The sequence below is a fragment of the Haemaphysalis longicornis genome, unplaced genomic scaffold (genome assembly GCF_048455015.1).
Source record: "Haemaphysalis longicornis isolate Haplotype H1 unplaced genomic scaffold, Haemaphysalis longicornis Haplotype H1 scaffold_2, whole genome shotgun sequence".
Taxonomy (NCBI): domain Eukaryota; kingdom Metazoa; phylum Arthropoda; class Arachnida; order Ixodida; family Ixodidae; genus Haemaphysalis; species Haemaphysalis longicornis.
In genome coordinates, this window is record NW_027526295.1 from 131014079 (window position 1) to 131034478 (window position 20400).

General features: G+C 49.9%; 2 protein-coding genes across 10 annotated transcripts in view; one reads left to right on the plus strand and one right to left on the minus strand.

Annotated features, from left to right (window-relative positions):
• The window catches only part of LOC144169219 (uncharacterized), a 118488-nt gene extending 107996 nt beyond the window's left edge, over positions 1 to 10492 (plus strand). For all 9 annotated transcript variants that reach the window (XM_077698265.1, XM_077698267.1, XM_077698272.1 and 6 more), the window contains 4 exons: positions 256 to 478; positions 1828 to 2846; positions 6878 to 7022; positions 8966 to 10492. In XM_077698265.1, the coding sequence (XP_077554391.1) occupies positions 256 to 478; positions 1828 to 2846; positions 6878 to 7022; positions 8966 to 9074 (1496 nt within the window). In that variant the 3' untranslated portion in view covers positions 9075 to 10492. The remainder of the gene's footprint in view (positions 1 to 255; positions 479 to 1827; positions 2847 to 6877; positions 7023 to 8965) is intronic.
• A 6356-nt stretch (positions 10493 to 16848) lies between these two features.
• The window catches only part of LOC144169221 (proline-, glutamic acid- and leucine-rich protein 1-like), a 38005-nt gene continuing 34453 nt past the window's right edge, over positions 16849 to 20400 (minus strand). Inside the window, exons 16-17 of the mRNA XM_077698274.1 lie at positions 18860 to 19904; positions 16849 to 17364 (exon numbers count right to left, since the gene is read on the minus strand). Coding sequence (XP_077554400.1) covers positions 17302 to 17364; positions 18860 to 19904 — 1108 coding nt within the window. The 3' untranslated portion in view covers positions 16849 to 17301. The remainder of the gene's footprint in view (positions 17365 to 18859; positions 19905 to 20400) is intronic.

Genomic DNA, 20400 nt, shown 5'->3' on the forward strand with positions numbered 1-20400 from the left:
GAACTGCTATAAAGGCAGCTGGAGTAACAATTTGGTTGTTCTCTCTTCAGCATCACCTCACAAGGTTGGCTTCCATGAATAACCAAGTGCAGCTATGCATTTGTTTGCAGAAGTGGCACAACGGTGTGCATACCAGCATGCAGTCAGTGTTTTTACTTTTGTCTCTTGAAAGCTTGTTCCAGTCAGAAGTGTTGTTGCTCTGAAGCGACGTTGCTCACCCGACCGCCCTGGCCCGTGGTTTGCGTGTGCTTGCAGTGGAGACGCTGGAGGGCCAGGTGCGCCAGGAGCGTGGCCGGTGGGAGGAGCTGAAGCAGCGGGCGGACGGGGAGCAGGCCAAGACGCTGGAGCTGCTGACGCAGCTCAACAGCCAGCGCTCCCAGTGCCTCGAGCTGGAGATGGCCCTGGCCAACTGCCGCGCCGACCTGGCGGACGCCCGCCGCCAGGCGCTCGCCCACAAGCAGGAGGCCCTGCACTGCAGGCCAGTCTCTTGTCCTGCTCGCCTCTGTTTTTGACACACAGTGAGCGTTTCCACGGTGGGGACCACGAGGAAAACGCCCCACGTGTAACGCGGGGAAAAATGGTGTTCATTAAAAGGCATGTAGGATGCATGTTTTCATATAGGGCTGACTGTATCACCTCTAAAAATGCGTCTTCCCAGCAGTTAATGCGTATGTAGTATTGAAGCTAACTTTAAAGAGCCTCGATGAATGAATGGCGCTCTGTGGATATGCACGGGACCTTACAGAGGTGTTTAAGGTGACACTCAAGCGTAAAAGCAGGTTGGCCTGCATTAGCAGATTGGAGTGTCCTGAATACAAAATACACCTCTGGGGAGCAGAGCAGCGCAAGTTACTTATTGAAGGAGTACTGACTCCAAATTTTTACTTCTTGGTTTTTACGCTGCAAACAATACCTCTTTTCCCGCTAATAAGGAATATCGAGCAAAAGCCAGTCAGAAATCAGTGTAGAAATAGTTGCAATGCACTTCTTTAAACCAGTTTAGGTTTCGGTCACCAGCAGTACAGAGCCATGTTGGACGGTATTGCATCACACTGTTGTGGCCACAAAGCTGCAGGTTGTGGCGTATCAGTCAAGAACCCGTGACGTCACAAGCGTTTTGCGCATCGTCTGTCGTGGTCTCACGTGGCCTGCATTGGCTTGCGGCGGCAACTGGGCTGCGGGAAATTTGAAAAGTAATTTTTAGAGTCGTGTAATTACGCATTATTTAGTGGGTTTAATTTTAATTGGGACACATTTGAGTTTCTGTTTGTGATGTTGGCCTTCAATTGATTTTTGAAAACATAGCGTTAATTTCTTGCTACTTTGCGAAAGTTGATGATGCCGTTGAAGAGACTCGGCATGGGTAAATGACAGCACCAATAGCAGCAGTGCAGGGAGTGTTTCCGATTGTGGAAGGGGCTGCTGGAAATCTGAGGTAGCTCATGGCCAGGCTTAATACAATTGATTTTCGATGTGTTTTCCAGCGCGGTTGGCTGCAGAAATTACTGGACGGCATCTTGATAAACTACTGAAGCGAATGTATCATTTTTTAGGATTCCGAGTATGGTGTCAGAGTTCTTTTAACACAGGCAATGTCAGAAGTGTGAAAACGGGTTCGTGCCCCATAAACTTTCTTGCGGGGTCTCATGTGCGACGCATGAGGGCGTCAGCAACCCACCAGTGACTGCTGAAATTTTTTTTCGTGGCTGATTCGGCTAGCCAAAAAAAGGTCTATCTATCTTAATGAAGAATGTGTTGCGAAAAAAAAGGAGAAAGAGCGAACAGACTCGAAAAGTTTGTCTTCTCTGCTGCCCCTTCCTCTTGCAGGAGCTCCCTGGAGGTCGAGAAGCTGCACGCCCAGAACATGCTGAACGCAGTGAACGCCGAGCGGGCGCACTTCAACCAGCTGCAGGCCACGCTGGAGCTGGAGCGCTGCCGTGGAGCGCTGACCCACGAGCAGGACCTGCGCGTGATCCGCGAGCTCACGGCAAGCTCCTCCGCGTGTAGCACTCCACGGCAGCAGCAGCTGAGCGACATCGAGAAGATGCGCGGCGGCCTCCCCTCGGGCACCACCCACGCCGAGGGCGCGTTCCTCGGCGACGAGGACGACGCCGCCAGTGCGACAGGGGGCAGCCACTTCCGGTGCGACCGGGAGAAGCTGACCTTGAGCCAGTCGCTGCTGCGGGCGGAAGAGGAGATCTCGCGGCTGCGTCAGCTAGCTCTCAGCCAGGACCTGCTGGGCCGGCCCGCCGCCCCGTCAGAGTCGGACGAACCGCCGGCCAGCATGTGCCGCCTGCTGCACTGCCTGTACTGGAAGTACCGCAAGGCGGACAGCTGTCGCAAGGCGCTCGTGTACCAGAAGCAGTACCTGCTCAGCCTGCTGCAGGGGTTCCAGGCCACCGAGGACATGGCCCTGCGGATGCTGGCCACCAGGCGCCCGCCCCCGTCACCGCCGGCACTCCTCCACATGGACAGCTCGGAGGACGACGGAGTGCCGCACTTCAGGAACCACCAGGGCTTCCGGCTGCACTCCTCAACGGCCGGTCGGGGCTACTTCCAGCACCTGCTGGCCTACCAGCACCCGCGGGGGGCCCGCCAGGACTCGGTGGAGGAGGCCCCCCTGCCCTCGGGCTCGTCCTCACACTCGTCGGCCGACGGCGGCTCCTCGGGCTTTGCCTCCTCCCTGCCCCCGTCGCCGCGCTTCCGGTTCCGGTCGGCGGTGCAGGCCCTGGTGGCGTTGCACCGCATGCAGCACCTGGTGCAGAAGTGGCGCCTAGCAGCCTGCATTCCGCCCACGCCCGTGCTTATGCACAAGGTGGAGCTTGCGGTGCGCTCAGTGCCTGCCGGTACGTGCGTCCCCATCCCCTTCCTTCCTCTCGTTTCCCTCGTCTCTCCGACAAAGGAGGGCTCCCGAAACATCACCTCAAACCAGCAGAATGGACAGTTAGGCTAGCTGGTAGGTGTTCGTCTTGGCGGTCAAGGCACTCCAACGCAGGGACAGAGGAAGGAACAAGTTAGTGCCGTGTAGTGTTTCTTTCTTCCTCCCTATGTCCACTTCAGCCACCAAGGTGACGTTAAAGCAGGTGTCTTCGAAGCTTTGCAGCAACAGCAGTCAAATGTTTTGTCATCATAATAATCATCGATATCATGACCCCCTCGCCATGGTGGGGAGCGATACAAGGGGTGCTATTCTGCTTATTATGGGGGACAGATAAGTAGGCAGTAGAGTTGTGTGCCTTGTGCCGCTAAAGGAACAGGGCTGCCTTCCTGCAGAGCAGCTATGTATCATCCAGAGAAGATCGTAATCACCATACCGTATTTGCGCGCATGACCCGCACCAAAAATGCTAAAATTTCAGTGGCAAAGTAGGGGTGCGGATAATACGGGAAGTTTTTCCTTTAGTGCAGCTTCACGAGAATGTGCGTTGTGCCCTGAAGCTCTTACGCAGTAACACTGACTGAGCCTTCCATTGCAACAATTGCGCAAAGCATACAAGGGCAAAGAAGAAAAAACCAGGACGAGTGCATTCTGACAACTGAATTTTATTAGTGAATTGTGACTTTCGCCTTGCAGTCAGTGTACAGTGTAATCTCGATGATACGATTCTGGGTGATACGAATTTCGGGATGATACGAATTTCTGAAAAGTCCTGGCGAAATTGCATTGTTAGCAAAGGGAAAAAATTTCGGCTGTTCCGAATGGACCTGCGCGGCCCGGCGGATGATACGAACGAGCCGGCGAGGGGCCCGACTGCCGAACGAGCAAGTGACGGCTCTCTCTCCCCTCTTTGTCGCTCTTTCTCTAGAAACGGCCGGGCCGTTGTTTTCTGCTTGCTGACACCGCCGCGAAACCCCGCATGCTTCTCGCGGCGTGGCCGACTGTGGCCACAAAGTGGCGAGGCCGCTTGAGCGACCGCTCCTAACCGCTCTTTAAAATGCCTCTCAAGGCAGATGCTAAGTTGCTTGTGTGGTAAAGGAGCTGATTAGGCATGCGAAAACGGTACTATAAAACATCATCCACGGCGCTAGTGAAAGCGCCCATGAAATATCTGCCGGGGTGCTAAGCCTAACCATCTCCGGCGGAGCTAAGCCGGCTGTCTCGAGCGCTTCACAAGTCGTCAGGCTCCTCCATCCTGCCACGCGCGTCGTGCGTCATTTTCTGGTTGAGGTAGGAGCTACCGCGGGCGCGAAATCATCGATACATGCGTGAAAATACAGTGCGCGCAAAGCCGAGGTGTGCGAATCGCGTGCAAAAACGCACCATGCGGTTCACGCTTGACTTGCGGCATGTAGCGAGCTTGGGCGCCACGAGTGAGGTGACGAGCGCGAAGGGTTACGCGCTCCAGAAAGGACTGCTTTGCGACGTCGGGGTATGTATCACATAGGTATCACATAGTATGTGATGTGTTGCTTGAGCAGTATCTTCGTTGCAGCCTTTCCTGTATCAAATGTGCGGGTAATACGCGAGGATTTTTTTCTTTTTCTGCGGGCTGAAAGTGGGGGTGCAGATTATATGCAGGAACACATTATATGCTCAAAAATACGGTACCTCATGAAAATTGACAATGAGGGGCGACCTCTGAGAATAGACCATCTCAGTAAAGGTGAAGAGGCAGATTTGGAAGTTTGCACATGTATGGCTACATTCTTTACCTGTTGTCATGTTCTATACCCGAACTTCTTCACAAAGAGAAGTACAGGGGGGATTAAAAAAAATATGAACAACGGAGCACACAGCCTCCGCCGCATGCCGCACCGTCTGGCTGCACTGTCAGTAAACTGCGCGCATGCGTAGTTCTTTGAGAGAATTTGAGAGTGTGGCCTACTGTTATAGGAAATGCTTGATAAAGAAGCGACGCCAGCCATTTATTTTAAAGCGTCTTGTTATGCTCTGTCACCACTGAGCATCCTGTTATCTACTCATTTGGGAGCCAAGCGCGCAGCAGGCTGATTGCAGCTAGCATGACGCTCTTCAACGATCATCCTGCTCAGTGGCGACGCAGCGTGAAAAGCCGCCTCAAATAAACGACCGGCGTCGGCTCTCGTTAAAGCATTTCCCAATAATGTAGGCCACACTATGAAACGCTCTCTAAGGAGTGCGCATGCGTCGGACGCTGTGCGCTCCGTTGTTCGCATTTCTTTTAATCCCCCCTGTACCCTAAATTCTTTTAGGGGAAGTTGGCTAGTCTTTAAAGTGAGGTCAGTGAAAAAACATCTCTCTCTCTCTCTCTCATACAACTAGCTGCACACTGTTTCAAATGTACGTAATACCAGTAATATTGCAAGTCTTGCAAAACTTTGTTTTGTGACTGCCTTACAGTCTCACTGCATGGTAGAGTTCCATTCCTGTAAACTGCCGTTGAAGTAAGTGTGTGCAGCTAACAAATAAGGTGAGGACCAAGGGTGAACCCCCAGGGAACCCCGGAATGCACAGCGAAACTGTGGAACTTGGCGCCAACATACTGAACATAGTTTGCTTGCGCGTTAGCCTTGGTAGCAAAGTACTTGCAAAAAAAGTCGTTTAAACCAAGCACTGACAGCTTTTGAAAAAGAACACCGTAATTGAAACTATAAAATGTCTGACCACAGTGAAAGTAGACCACGGGATCACATGTTAGTGCAAGAGCATGTGGATGCAAGCGTCATTTGAGGCGATTTTTGTTTTTCCCTCCAAAATGAGCCAGATTCAACTAACGCGAATTTTAAAAACACGTGGAAGTTTTTTACTGGACCTAAATGCAATTGCGTCAAAGCTATTATACGATATACTTTACATGTCAGCTAAGGGAACATTATGGCCACAAGTACTTAAATATTATACCATGAATTTGAGCAATATTGGGGTGATAAATTTGTATTTGGCTCGTATTGAATTGAAACACTTCAGTTAATGCAACATTCTTACGAAAACTTTATATAGACTTTCAAGCCTGGTACAATTGAGTTGTGGTGGAAAAGGCCTTAAAAATATACAACAGGGCTTCAAGAACAGTGGAGTTACACATACAGAGCAGGTGAGCCCTCTTGGCACCATTAGTAGCTCTTTTAGAATTCTTTTCTAGGATAATTTTCGTGGGCCCGCCTGAAGGCACTCACAAAGTAAGCGAGCTCTTCATTGCTTTACCATGAATTTCTAAAACACTTCACAAAAAGGCTGCTCATATCTTCTTCTTCACCTTAATTAACTGGTTTGTACCATCAGCGGGGGGGGGGGATTCACTATGGCTGGTAAGCAGCGGCTATTTAGTTCAGTACTAAAATGGTAAATATGAGAGTAAAAAAATAAATATAACCAGAGTTATTGCAGAGGGACGGGAGAGACGAAACAAAATCATTGTTTCACATCTCTCAGTTTCTTTTCCTTCACTTCTTCTTCCATTCACTTCGTCGTGGACATCTGAGGACAAATCTTTCGCCGATCTCTTAATTGCCGTCTGAATTCATAAGCCAGCTTTAGAAAGCGAAAAAAAAAAAATCCGGAAACACCCACAAAACAGTCTGAACAGTCAAGTCAAAAGCAAACTTGTATTGGGCAAATAGATTTGACTCGTTTTGATCCGTGAAACAGCTGGACCTGGCTCATTTATGATACGAATTACGATCTGCATGCACGTTTTCAGGGTGTTATCTCACTATTTTCTTGCCACCCCTTTTTAATGGGAATGTTGCTGAGTTTTTCTTGTCACTGCACTTTTATCCGATTTAGTTTCGGTTTCTGGATCTGGCTCATTTCGGAAAAGAACTCCTCATTTACAAAGCAGGCGAAATTCGGCTGAACAGACTTGGCCAGCATGAAGCTGAGCGGATTGTTGTGAGAAAGGAGGCCCTGCAAGGAAGCTGACCTCCTCTCGTCCTTCCCCCCCTTCTCGGTCGTCCAGGGGGCCCCTGGAAGCTAGGATCTTCGGCCAACTCGCCCATGGGCACCGCACGGTCGTCCCAGTCCTCCGTGCTGTCGGCTAGCACCAGCCAGGCGTCTGCGACCACAGTCCTCAGCAGAAGGCTGCCCCTGCCCCCATCACCCAGGTGGGGTCCTTAATTAGGGGCCGACTAACGTTCAATTCCAACGGCGGATGTAAAGCGGTGGCCGAGCTCTGCTGCAGAGCAGGTACTCCGAAACAGCCTTTAGAATGCACCCACTCTCGCCGGAACAAATGCCGATGCATGACGGGCACATGCATCGGCCGATGCATGACGGGCCCAGCAGCCTTTATGTCTGGGAAGTGTCTGCTTCCCTGCTAGCATTTTCTCCTTTCCCGGTCTCAACTAAAGTCCCTTCATCGGCTTTTTGCTGATGGAGAGACTTTAGTTGAGACAGCGTCCTATGTTGCCCGTGACGAAAGTTTCGTAAGCCTTTTCACAGGCAGGCAAAAAAAATATGGAAAAAGTAGCGCCGAAGGCAGTTATCGCCATGTTCATCCAGTTGCTGCTCCAGCTGGGTTCCCGCCGCTTGAAAACGGGGTTTGGCTGTTTGAGTCCCACTCACTTTCCTTGTGTTGTGAGCATAAACGCGACCCAGCGGGCAGCATCTACCATATTTACTCAATTGTAACACGACCACGATTGTAACAGAAGTGACGCTTTTATTGCATCCAGAAAAAAAAATAATAAAACCGCAAAAGTAACAGAAGAGGTAACGTTTTTGTCGCGTCAAAAAAAAAAAAAAGAGAGAGAACTACCAAAGTACTCGCGCAAGGCCAGCGGAAGCATGGGAAAGCTCATAAATTTATCAAACACTGTGACTAGACAGCCAGCTGTGACACTTTGAACTTTGTTTGCAAGATGCCCACCTGCTTAGCAACAGTGCTTGTTTTGAGCTGTATCAGTTCAACACTGACCAGCCTGAGGCAGTTGCACTGTTCCGTGTGAAAATCAGCGATGCACTTTGCCAATTCGACATGGCAGCCGTAGTGAACCCCACAAAAACTTTTTCAGCAGGGTTCGCACATGAAGAGGCGCTCCCGCTGGATCTGCCATCCGTAGATGGTCGATACATAGAGTCTTTGGGCAACAGCTGAATTGCCGATTTCTTCAGCCACTAAAAAATAACGTGTCTCTTGAAATGGGTGTCGGACTGAGTGCAACACGCTGCCATCATTAGGGGGGCAGAATTAGAGTTGAAACACTTGAGGGCAACGAAAACCACCGAGGCCTCCACACAGTATGACGCAAAAACAAAAATGAAGCGCTGCACACACCATCAATATTGTCACTACTACCGCAGGAAAAAAAACAAGAAAATGAAGAGAACTGGTCTTTGCTTGTAGTGGATCCAGTATAGCTCTGGCACATATTGCTAACATGTATTGCAAATGGCCAGAACTGTAGCCGTCGATGAGAATTGGGTGCATCATTGCACCTTTTAGGCAACTTGAATTTCGTTATTTGATCGTAACGCAAAGGTCGACTTCAGCTAGCGAAAAATATTTTAAAAATCTCGTTATAATTGAGTAAATATAGTATTTTCCCCTTGTGGCTGTAGTCGTTGCGCGCATTTGCCGGAGCAGGCACCATGTTAGCTTGAAAAGAGGGGTAGGGCAACAGCAGACGACGACATCACGGCAGAAGACAAGGCATCATATCACAAGTTCTGGCCGACTCCACCGATTTCAGGGGAGCAACTTTTGCTCCACAGAGCGACCTGGGCTGCGACAACGCTCTCGATCTGTCATTGGAACAGGATTTGCTTACTCCAGATCTGTCGTTGAAACGTGTTTGATTCCATACAGAGTAAAAAATGTTGCTCTCAAAGTGCTCCGGATCTTCCGTTGGAATTCAGCATAAAACGATGTTGCGTTGTTCTACTAGGGTCGCAGTGAGGAGTCTTAGTTGGTGTGGATTGTTATGATAACTTGGAATCTGGAGTAAAGGGAGTGACTGTCCCACTCATCGGGCAGTGGTTGCCAGCTACGCCGCCGGCATTGGGAGCCACACTTTGTTTTCATAATCTTCTGCCATTGCTGGTGCAGGACTCCCGTGCGACCCGGGTCCACCCCGCGGCCGGTGGGCATGCGGCAGTTTGTGGAGAGGCTGGACAACTTGCACAAGCAGCTGGGCCTCACCGATGACCCCTGCTGACACGAGGCCCCACCCCAGCCACGTCATGAGCAACGGGGACTGCGACGGGAGTTTCTAGCGCACACGTGATTGTTCGCACTTGAACGCACAAAGCAGCGCCAGAAGACGCGTGCTTGCAGCGAACCACCCACAGCATCATCTTGCTCCAAGCTGTTCTTTTTGTGTGCTTTTTATAACGCTGCCACCCGTTGTGTGGGGGTAGTGTGGAAAATGTGCCTAATTTATGCGTGCAACAGGTCTTTCTGGTTTGAACGTGCTCGACTCTCTTCTAGTCGTTGGACGATGAGTGTGAGATGGAGCGACAGGGTGTGGGCCTTCTTTTTTTTAGTCGGGGCCAAGTGGTACGTGTTGCTGGGCATGGCAGGAACTATGGATAGTGGCATGGACTGTGACCGTGAACACTCTTTGTGTTCCCTCTTTTGTAATCTGGTGGTACTGGGGTCTCCTTCAAGCTCAAGTGCTCTTTGTCGAGCACTCGAAGCCCCCACCAAGGAGAAGAAGTGCTTACGTGTCATATTTACACCTGTCAACTACGGCGTAATTCGGGGCTTTTTTTAACGGCAGACTTTTTTTAGTGAAAAATTTTTTTTTGACCATGTGTCTGAATACAGTATGCACTCTTCTTGGTGCAAGAGTGAACGCACAGTGTTGCTTGTTGCAAATTTCTGATGTGCATTGTGACTGTTTTACTGGCACGTGCACACAGCTGTGCAGCAGATGCAGAGGTAGTGCATTGACGGCTTGATGATGGTGGTGACGGAAGACTCTTGTTAGTCTGCGATTGTCTTGCACTTTTCAGTTATGTTACACCCTATGATCTTCAGCCGCTAGTGCAAGGATCCTCCGATTTTTTATTTTCCGGGAGGATGTGTTCTTGCAGCCTTGTCGGCCAGTGTGGCTAAGTTCACAGAGCTCGCGCATGTACATACAGTAAAACGTAGGATGAACTCTGAATGAAAAAGCCTCTGGGTAGCTTTATGTAGTTGCGCCAAACAGTTTGAAACTGTTTGGCATCTTTCTCTTGCTTGCAAGCAAGATAAAGATGCCAGATTCTTGCTCTGCACTCACTGTGTTCTCAGCTAAGTCTGTGGAGTGTACCTGCCATGTTGACCTGCCAAAAAAAAATGAAGAAGAAAACCTCCCGGGTTCGTGCCTTTCTCGTTTTTTTCCCTTGAGCGTGCTGGGACAGTCTTCGGAAGCTGCTTGATCTTGGGGTATATTTTTTAAGCCAGTCACCGCATTTTAGGGCCTGGTTTACTTCTCACCATCTGCAGGTGACTCGGCACACTGTATATATATATAGAGATGTATATTTTTTAGCTGCGACATTTGCGCTGAGCAGGACCTTGTGTATTTCATGGACCGGGTTATGGCAGCGGCTGATGGTGTCGCAAATAAACGTTTGTACATACTGAAAATTGTCGTGTTTATCTGTGTGTCTGCAGTGCAAGTTCTTTTTTCAGGAATGTTGTGTGTGTGCACGTTTTCAACAACACTGCCCTAGTGAAAATATTCAGCTGGTTTGAACCGGTTTCAAACGGTATGTATCTGGCATCAACTGGTTCCAATTAGGCTATAGCTAGCATGAAGCTTCTCAGCTGAGATACAACTGGTTCTTGATGTAATGTAGCCATTAATAAATGGTTCTAGCTTATGAATACCTGGGGGCAAGAGAAGAGTGGGACACAGGAACATCCAGGAATGTAACTCTGATTCCAACAAATGCAAGTAGGAGAGTATGGCTACCTCTAACTTTACAAGATTGATGCGTTCTAATTTGTGTAACCTTTAAAAAGTGTAATCGATGCGAGTTAAATGATCAAGTCCTACCATTACACATTGCGCCCACAAACTATAAGCTATGTGCAAAAAGACATTTTGTACCTGCTTCTACGTGCTTTGGGCAGCAGCACCGGTTGGATGCTCCGTAGAGTTCCAAGGGGCCACGTACCACTGATTAATGTGCCAGAGTGTTACTGGGACGGTGTACATTGTCCAACTTGGTTCAAAAGGAAAAACAGCACATTAAAAAGGCCGTCAACCATTTTTTTCTCAAGCATGACATTTTGTATAATCAATAACAAAGAATTTTCACTTAAGCTAAAGCCAAAGTAGTGAAAATTGACCAGTGGTGGTGACTGGTGCCTAAACTCATGATTGCAACCAACCTGTAGGCACATACATGATATAAAAGCTTTTTGTACAGCTCAAAGTTCAGAACATTTTTATGGTTAGCTTCTTCAAGCATCTACCGATCAAAAACAAAGTGCTATCATCTCTCCTATCCTAGATCTGCCTTTTTTTCTGCATCTTCAGGAACCGTGATGTCAGGGCCTTGGCAAAGCTTTTCTTACCTCCATGCTAGGTTACCAGTTTACAGGCAAACGCAGCGAAAAACATACGCCCCGAGCCAGATTTTCGCCAGCCAGTGATCAGCATCGCTTTTTTCCAGCCGAGACTATGAGGGAGGTGCCAATGAGAGAGTGCACCATTACTGCTTCAATTGTCACCTCTCAGTTGTGCGGCCTTGCTTTGTAGTTGTTGCCATGGGTATCAACGGCATGTGAACTATGTATGATGATCAGTTAACTTTGGAAGTTTCTGGAAAACGCAGTGGAGGACGAGGACGGAAGTGATGGATGGTTTCGTGAGAGCTCCACGGATTATCAGTACTAGTATCACCCAAGCTTTGTTGCAAGGAAACGTTTCACACACGTAGCACAGTTGTCTAGCTGCCATACAATAGTCTTTCTGGGAGTCCCTAAATATAAGTTGTGGTTTGTGTAACTTGATGCCACGATTTTTCACCTGCCAAAAAAATTTACCCCATATCTGTTAGCTTCCCTGCAATAAAACTACTGCCACAGTTCATACATGTCAACGTTATGCGGCGCAAAGCAGACCTCGGACATATTTGAGGCCAAATATAAATGCAGCACCAAGAGCACCAGCATTTTTTTAAAATTGGGAATACATGCATGCTGGGTTGGTCTTTGTGATAGAAAATGAAAAAATCGAGGAAGCCCACACTTAACGTGCAAGACTTGAAGGTAGCGAAGCTGTACGCAACCTTCACGGCCATCGCGGCAGTCAGAGGTTTATCTAGAATTTCAATTTGGGGGGGGGATGCTGGAGGGGGTGTATTATTACCTTGGTGGGGGGGTTCAGTGTTGTGGCATCTTTTTGGGGGGTTTCGAAATCCTCCTGGGGGCAGGGGGGGTGGTGTTTAAGTCCCTGATAGCGGTTTAAGCCCCTAACAACGGTTTAAGTTCACGATTGTTCTTCGTTACTGCCACGACGACCTTTACTCCCTAATTGTTGCTATAAGTGTGAGCTTCCTTCATTTTTTGGAGAAGATAATCATTGGACATCACTTTCGAGGCGTGTACACTATGACATGTCTTTCTCGTTCCAAGCAAGTGTTGCCACGATTACGGCTAACGGAGGATTTTTTTGGGGGAAAATCTTATCTTGGTCAAACTCGAGTGGATATGCTTGGATTGACAAACGTGCACAGCTGGGACGCTGGGCGGTCATTGCGAGGCACGCACACGAGTGCTAGGCATATTCTTGGTTTTGTTAACAGGCGGTCACCCCGCACGAGGCCCGCACTCACGTGTGTGCGCTTGACAATTTCTTGGTATTTTTAACTGCGGACACAAAATTATGGTTTGCTAAACAGCTCGTCGCTGTTAAAAAAAGGGGGTGGAGGTGGGGGGGGGTGTGACAGTGTTGAAGAGAGGTAAGATAAAAGCAAACACCAAAACAGAACAGCTGGCTCAAGCTACTTCAAGCAGAACAAAAGACAAAGGAAAAGATGCGCACAGATTGAGCGCGAGCAGGAAAATTGAACTGTATGAACTTCCAAATGCAGTAGGAGGGGAGAGCACGAGGAAATAAAGTTACACAGTGGGGTTAGCAGAAGACTATCGTCTTTCCAAAGCTTTTGCAGTGAAGCAAGCAGATGCGAGGCCAATTTTTTAAATGCAGAGCATTTGTTGGCCTCGCCTGTTCCTGCGTCGGACGGTGTCAACAGTTCCGCGTCCGCAGCAGGTGCGCCTCTCCTTCCCTCCTCTCTCTCAACAGCAGCTGGCGCGCGCATGCGTCGTAGTCAGCCCGTTCGCTCCGTCGCGGTCTCGGCGTAACAGGTGCGTGATAGCAGCGCGGTGGGGCGTGGAAGGGCGCGCGCTGCTTGCGCATGGGTGCTCTCCCCCCCGTACTGCTCTCCCTCTACTGCGCGCGCTGCAAATATAGCGGCTAGCGGTCGCTCGTGTTTCAGTCACTGCGTTGCTCCTTCCTTCCTTGGTTGACGCTCGTGCCCACGTTTACTCGTGTCTGCTACTCCAGCATCACGGAAGAAGCGATGGAAGCAACACTGCCTTCAATCAGTACTGAGGCCCCAATGCTCTGCATTTACTCGTGTTCCCCTCGCGGGAAGGCGCGGGAATTTTTTTTCTTTCCATTGCAATTTTAATTTTGCGCTACTTCCACATGCAGGGACCAAGTTAGACTACTGCTCTGCACCTCATGCGGTTGCCTGCACAGTATACCTCGGGGCAGTGCTCGGCTATAAATTGGTAGCTATTGAGCATACCTGTAGGACAATTAAGCAGATGATGCCTACAAGGAAAATTGGGGTACCTTCGCACTAGTGACGCAGACTAGTGGTAAACAGCGAAGCTGGTGGTTCCACCTATCTTATACATGGTTATGCTTGAAACTCGTCCAAGTTTTCTGTGTGGTGTCGTCGTTAGCCCCCCCCCCCCCCAAAAGAGTAACGGAGGGCGCACGGGGACGAGCGTTTGCTCAAAATTTGTGAACTGGTTCGGTAGCCACGTACCGTTTGCGTGGTCAGGCGGGTGTGACGCTAATTAAGAAGTTAATTACCGTTATTGCTTTGGCCTTTTGGCTTCTTTCAAAGCAAGCCATTCTGCGATGCGGTTCAAAACCCATGCTCAGTTGTATCGCGCCTGCGACAAGTAGCGGCATGATCGTTCCACTTGGGCACGGCGAGGCAAAGCTGGGGTGGTGCCGGCAATTTACCTTGGTGCCGGCGTGCACATCACATCATCAACCGGCGAGGTGCACGTTCGCCGGCCCATCGCTGTTAAAAAATTCGGCCACCTTCGCAATTGAGATATACATACGTGAAGACTGAGAAAACAGCGGAGATGGTGGTCTTCACTAGCTTTAACTTGGCATTTTTGAGGTCTATCCATTTTATTTGAAATTGGACACTGACGTCACCAAGCGCACGCCGTCTCTCTCAACTAGAACACCCGCATGTCAGAGCTTGCATCATCACTAGGCGCTGCCAATCCAGGAAGCGGGCCTCCGCAGCTAAACATCTGTTCACTCCAAAGCCAAGGCCCGTGCGGAAATCCAGAGGAAATGCTGAGAAAGACGCCGGTTTCATCGAGGGACCCAGGTTCAATTCTTACCACAGAAATCGCTTTTTCTTCTTGCGGCGCGCACTCCTCTTATTCACACCTGCTCATCGGCTCCTTCTCGCCGCCTTCCCTCACATTTTTCTCACTTGGCCAAGCACTTTCCTCCTCTCCGATTTGCTGCACTGGGTTTTGAGCATGCAACTCCAGGCATGGATGCAACTCCAGCTCCGCTGTTAAACTATGACTGACGATTACTACTCCCTAATGCAAAATTAGAAAGCAACGCGGGCTGCAGTCCTCTCAGCGACGACACATAGCTGCTGCTTCAGGGACGTGCACCTCTGTGCTCCGACGTCGGTGGCGCTGAGCCTCTGCTTGGGCACCCAGGGATTTATACAGTCCCCCCCCCCCCCCCAGAAGGATTTCGACACCCCGCAAAGATTCCACAACCACGAGCACACCGCCCAGGGATTTATCCACACCCCCATAGCTATAACGACCCCAGGATGATTTTGACACCCCCCCAAAATTGAAATTCCGGATAAACCCCTGCGGGCAGTATTATTTTCGTCTCGGTAAGTGATCTAGTGATCAGCAAATGCGCCGTGGAGCACGTCTCGCAGGGCACCCTCAGCATTGGTCCGCCCTCCTCCTCACACTTTCCCCATTCGCTCCTCCCCCGCTTCCCTGCTCGCTCCATTTTCGGTGTCCTTATTCTCTCGGTTAGAACGAGGCCGACGTGCGATGTGGAGAGGGCACAGCCTGGCAAGGGGGAGAGCAAGCGCCAGGCAGGGGAAATGGGCGCCAAACGCAGGCGGGTGGAGAGAGAGAGAGGTTCCTCAGTCCAGGAGCCCATGTGCTGTCCAGGCTGCCGTAGCCCTGGTCACAAGCAGGAGCTGGTCCTCAGGTCGACAGCTGGACAGCAGTATCTCCCACTGCTCAGGGGAAGGGTTCAGGGGCGGAGGTCCGAGTTTTTTGTGCAGTCGAATAATGTGTCAGAGCTCCTGGTTCATGGCAGAATTTCGACTTATCAGAGTACTGTGTAGGAAAGAGTAAATGCATACGGATGGGGTGGGGAAAAGTACCTCCTTGAATTTGTCTGAGTGTGGTTTCTTGGCTTTTGTTCAAAGATGTGGAGTCAAGACGCAAGTAAGAGCACACGCCGAGCGCAGGTGGGCGAAGTCAAGGGAAGGACTCCGACGCGCGTCTAGATGGTTCGGAGACGAGTGCGCTTGGCGGTTGTTTCTCAAATGTACTGAAAATGGATAAGGCGCCGTCGAGAGCGACAGCGAAAGTTGGCCCAGCCCAACTCTCGCTGGCATTGAGAGGTTCTATGAAGCTTAGCCTTGCGATTAGGGAATGCCAGGCATCTTTGCTGTTAACATCAGCGTTTGCAACGTTAATTCAGTGAAGCTTGACTTTTTTTTAGACTTTCCACTAATGTTTTTCTCAACTTTCAGCGCGTCTTTCCAGTGTGCCTCCCCAGGAACAGCTCGACATCCGTTTCAGCATGCAAGGCTGCGGCCTGATGATGCATCTTTCATAGATTACTCATGTAATTCAGCATGAGTAATTCAGCATGAGTAATCCAGCAAATGCTCTCCAGCAATTAAGCCCATGCCTACAAAGGTGCGGCCAGACTTTTTCCACAGCATAACCACGCCACCTGTGGCCTTCGAGATTTGCAACTTCCTATTGGTGACGAAAATGGACAGAGAGGACTGCATGTCGTCTTTTGCGCCTGACAGGGCCTACAAAATACAAATTTTTGCATTAACCTAGCTCACTCAAAGAACGTCTCATGCCGTTAAAAAGTACTGCACGTTTGGCAACCTTCAGTGGACAGCACAACTCTCTACGGCCATCTTTAAACGTGCATTCATTTCTCAATTACATTTTCAGTATATTAAATATTCAATTTACCGGAATTTTTTATCCGCTCAAAGCCATCAGATTTGATTTGAGTGGGTATTCGATTATTTGCACCCCTTTAACTGTTCAAAATGAATTAGAAACTGAAATCTTGCTAGACCTGAGATACAGTGAGCACATATGAGTCAGCATTTTAAAGTTTCTATGTGTTTCCCACGAAGTAACTTTGAATTTGGCAGACCCCGCTTGTACCAATGTACCCACAGAACTAGAACATTGGTTTTTCCCGTGAAACTTCAGAAGAAAAGTACATCACTAAATTTTTACAGCGTCAACTGAACTTTGTGAATGCCAAGCTCAGGCCAAAGATGTCAAACCAACACCTACCTCAAAGATCCCTCCGCTCATGCGAATTGCGGGAGTTAATCTCACCTTGTTGAGGCCGTGTCCATCCAATTGCACGGGGGCGCGATGCATACAACGATGTTCATCGACACAGTGAAACACAGCACTTGTGCCCTGCCCAATGGATGCAGAGTTGAAGGAACGCTTTTATTATTCGTGACAAAAACAAGAAGTAATCCCCGTACACCGTGAAACGCCGCGATGACCCCCGTCCAGGCCTGCAAGCTACGTCATAGTATACAATCACGAACGAGAGTCTGGGCCCATGAATGACTCGCTCCATGGCTCCAACAAACTTCGTTACACACACGCCAACACGAACGCAAGATCCACCTAGCACCTGTGCAAGCCGGGTGGTTCCAACGCCCCCACCCTGCCGTGCTGGTGTATGAGAAGAAAAGCCAAGTGAGCAGCACCGACAGAGGGCACGGCCATATGTGTATAAACACGTGAGGGCGAATCGGGAGAGGAAATGAGCGGAAAGCTGGAGGAGAGCAGACTGGGGAAGGGTGGCTGCTTTCCGCCGAGATCAGAAGAGGCACGAGGTGGGGCAAGGGTCTTCACTCGTCTGGCCCGCAGTCCACAAAGTCCTGCAGCATCGCCGCCACCTCAGGCTCATCGTCCTGAAAGCGCAGAACACACATCCTCAGTCAAGTTCACTTTCTCACCCAGTATGATTAGGCACGAGCAAATGCTGCCTGGCAGACGCAGGGGGAGCATTATTACAGCCTGACAGCCACCCACAGCCAATTCGTCCGGTGGGAGTACCTAAGCACAATCGCTGCACGTCACTCAGGGATTGTAGAGAATATTTGGCTGACGACGTCAAAGACATTTCAATGATTTCAGTGATGTAAAAAGGTATAATTAAGGAGTGCCAGTAAAATTTTATTTCTCACATTACTTACAAAATAGTAACCAAGTTTTCACATTCCCTTTCAATAGCAGCTATCTCGGCCTCATTTTCTTCAGCTGCTCGACGGAAACTGTTGGCCCTGACTGGTTAGTCATGTCATGGTTTTTTGCTTCAGCGTCTTCTTCCAAAAAGCCATCTGTTCACTCCCGTCACATACCTCGTAGTCACCTCACAACTGTCCCACAGTCTGGCATAAACATCAAGCTCTCTTCTGCACGTATTTGTTCATGGATGCTTGGCCATGGAGCAATTCGTGAGCTGCTGTAGCACCTAAGCAGCTAGGGCCTGCTCCTTTTTCCCGCTCCTGATAAGCTTTCGAGGCTTTGTAGACATGTTAATAGTGATACCCTAGTTCTCCCGTTTGTAGAAAGAAGCATCAATAACAGTTCATCCCATGTGCCACAAACTTAGTTTACAGTATCCCTTTGTTGTGTGGCAGAGAATATATCACGCAAACGGGGAGTTGCGTTAACGATAGGCTAAAGGAACACAGTTGCAACGTGCAAAAGTGGTCATCTACGGTCAAGTGCAAAAGTGGTCATTGCCTTTCTTCAATAATGCGAGCCTTTCTTCAATAATACTGCGATATGGTAAGAAAATAAGCATAAACTGAAAAGGGAAATTATTGAGGCTCATGAAATAGCAATGAAAGAAGAAAAGTGTGTAAGTGTCCCTTCTGTCACACTATCAGCAAAAGAAATCACCTATCTAGACAGCATGCAAGTACATGGTGGTAGTGATGTCGTGGTGGATTTGTTATTTTGTTTCCATGTGTTATGTGTCGATTTGTTTGTTTCCTTGATTTATGCTGTATACCAGATGTCACAGCAATAAACTTCAGTGATTAATCAGCGCCTGTGTGTCGTGCTCTCCCTACCATCCTTGTTTTTTGTTTGCACTGTGAATTCAAGATTATGGAACACCAACTTGCCCAAGCATCAACGTTAACCACAACTTCTAGTATCTATTCATGCCTTGCTGATAATTTTTTGTTATAAAGCTTTTCCTCATAAGAGCAATCAAGAACGAATTTTAATCATCTTGGAAACTAATTACCTTAACATAACAACTAATTGGACATTTGAAATCAACTTAAGAAACTGAACAACCCCATAAAGTTTTATCACAATTGGTTGGAAAGCAAAAAAAAAAAAGTTTCTAAGGCCAGTGTGCCAACTTAAGCTTGCAACAAAGCCACGCACCTTTTCACAGTCATCCCCGATGGATACCGTCGTCGCAGTGGTTTCCGAGGCGGGTTCACTGCACAAGGCAGGGACCTTGGCCTCTTCGCACTCCTCCGGACACTCGGCTCCCTTGGGCTCTTTTTCGCCCGCATGATTCTCTATGATGACCGCCACTTCTTCCTCGTCAACGACTGGTACTTCAGGAGCCGCTGCTGCGTCCCCTACCTCAGCGGGAGCCGCCTCAGCTGCTGCAGTGGGAAGGGGCGACTTCTCCAACTTCTCTACCTCCTCCACCTCCTCAGCACAGCCGTCCTCGACAATAATGCTAACCTCCGGAACTACGCTCGGTGCGGGTGCAGCAGCGACATCGGGAGTGGCAACATCATTGGGGCTCGGTTCCTCGATCAGCGTCGTCCCCGTCACAGTTTCTAATTTGGCATCCGGCTGCTCAGCCTCCGGTTCGGCTTTTGGCTCGGCCTTTGCCTCAGCTTCCAGCGCATCTTCTGGCTCAGCTCCCGGCCTAGCTTCTGGTTCGGCCACCAGCTCGGCTTCCAGCTCGGCTTCCGCAGCGGCTTCCTCCTGGTCTTCTTCCAGTGGCACGTCCACCACGGTGGGCCCCGCTTCCCGGATGGCCTCCCTGTCGCTTCCAGCGGGTGGGGGTGGCAGGTCGACCTCGTCGCTCTCCAGCTCGATGGGCTCGATGCTGTGCTCCTCCTCAATGTAGTCGCCTTCGTCCTCGTCCTCCTCCTCGTCCTCCAGCTCCTCCTCATCGTAGTCCTCAGAGCAGCCCTCCTCGTCCTCCTCCTCGCTGGTGTCTTCGGGCAGGGGAACGAGGCCCCGGCCCCCGGGACGGCCCCCCGCGGCCCCGAGGTGCCGCTCGCGGAAAGAGGGCTGGTGGCGGCCCTGGCCGTTGACTGGTGGGCGGTGGCACGCCTGCAGGCCCTGGGCGGCCTCAAGCTTCTCCAGCTCGCCATCCTCGTACTCCTCCTGGAAGTCCATGTACTCGTGGCCGTCCTCGTCGGACAGCAGCTCTGCCTCCTCACTGCCGCCCCGGTACATCGGGCTGCGCATAGGGGCGTGTGTAGGAAGAAGGCACAGGGAACAAGTCGAGTTCACTTTTAATATACCGTGCATAGCAATATATCGGATATAACAATGAACAACTATGAAACCGCCCACTTTTGTATGCATTCTGCAGTAAAATAAACCGCTTATTACAATGCTGTGATATCGGATATAACGATGGAATCCGGTTACAGCGTGCACCGAAAATTCGAGCGGCCGATGGCTCTCTGCGCTGACAATATGCACTGCGAGCCATGATGCGCCTCGCATGCCTTCCACCCGTCAAAAAACGAGCCGACTGCGTCACTTACAAGGAAGCAAGAGGAGAGGGAGAGCAGTTTTCCTTCCGAACACCCCTCCTGGTGCCACCGCTTTGGCATTGTCCCCTTGCCCATTCGCACCTGTCAACCCAAGATCTGTCAAGATCTGTCAACCACCTCTGGTTACAAACCCCTGCGCTCTCGCGCCGCGGGCTCGAGCCAGGTTTTTTTTTT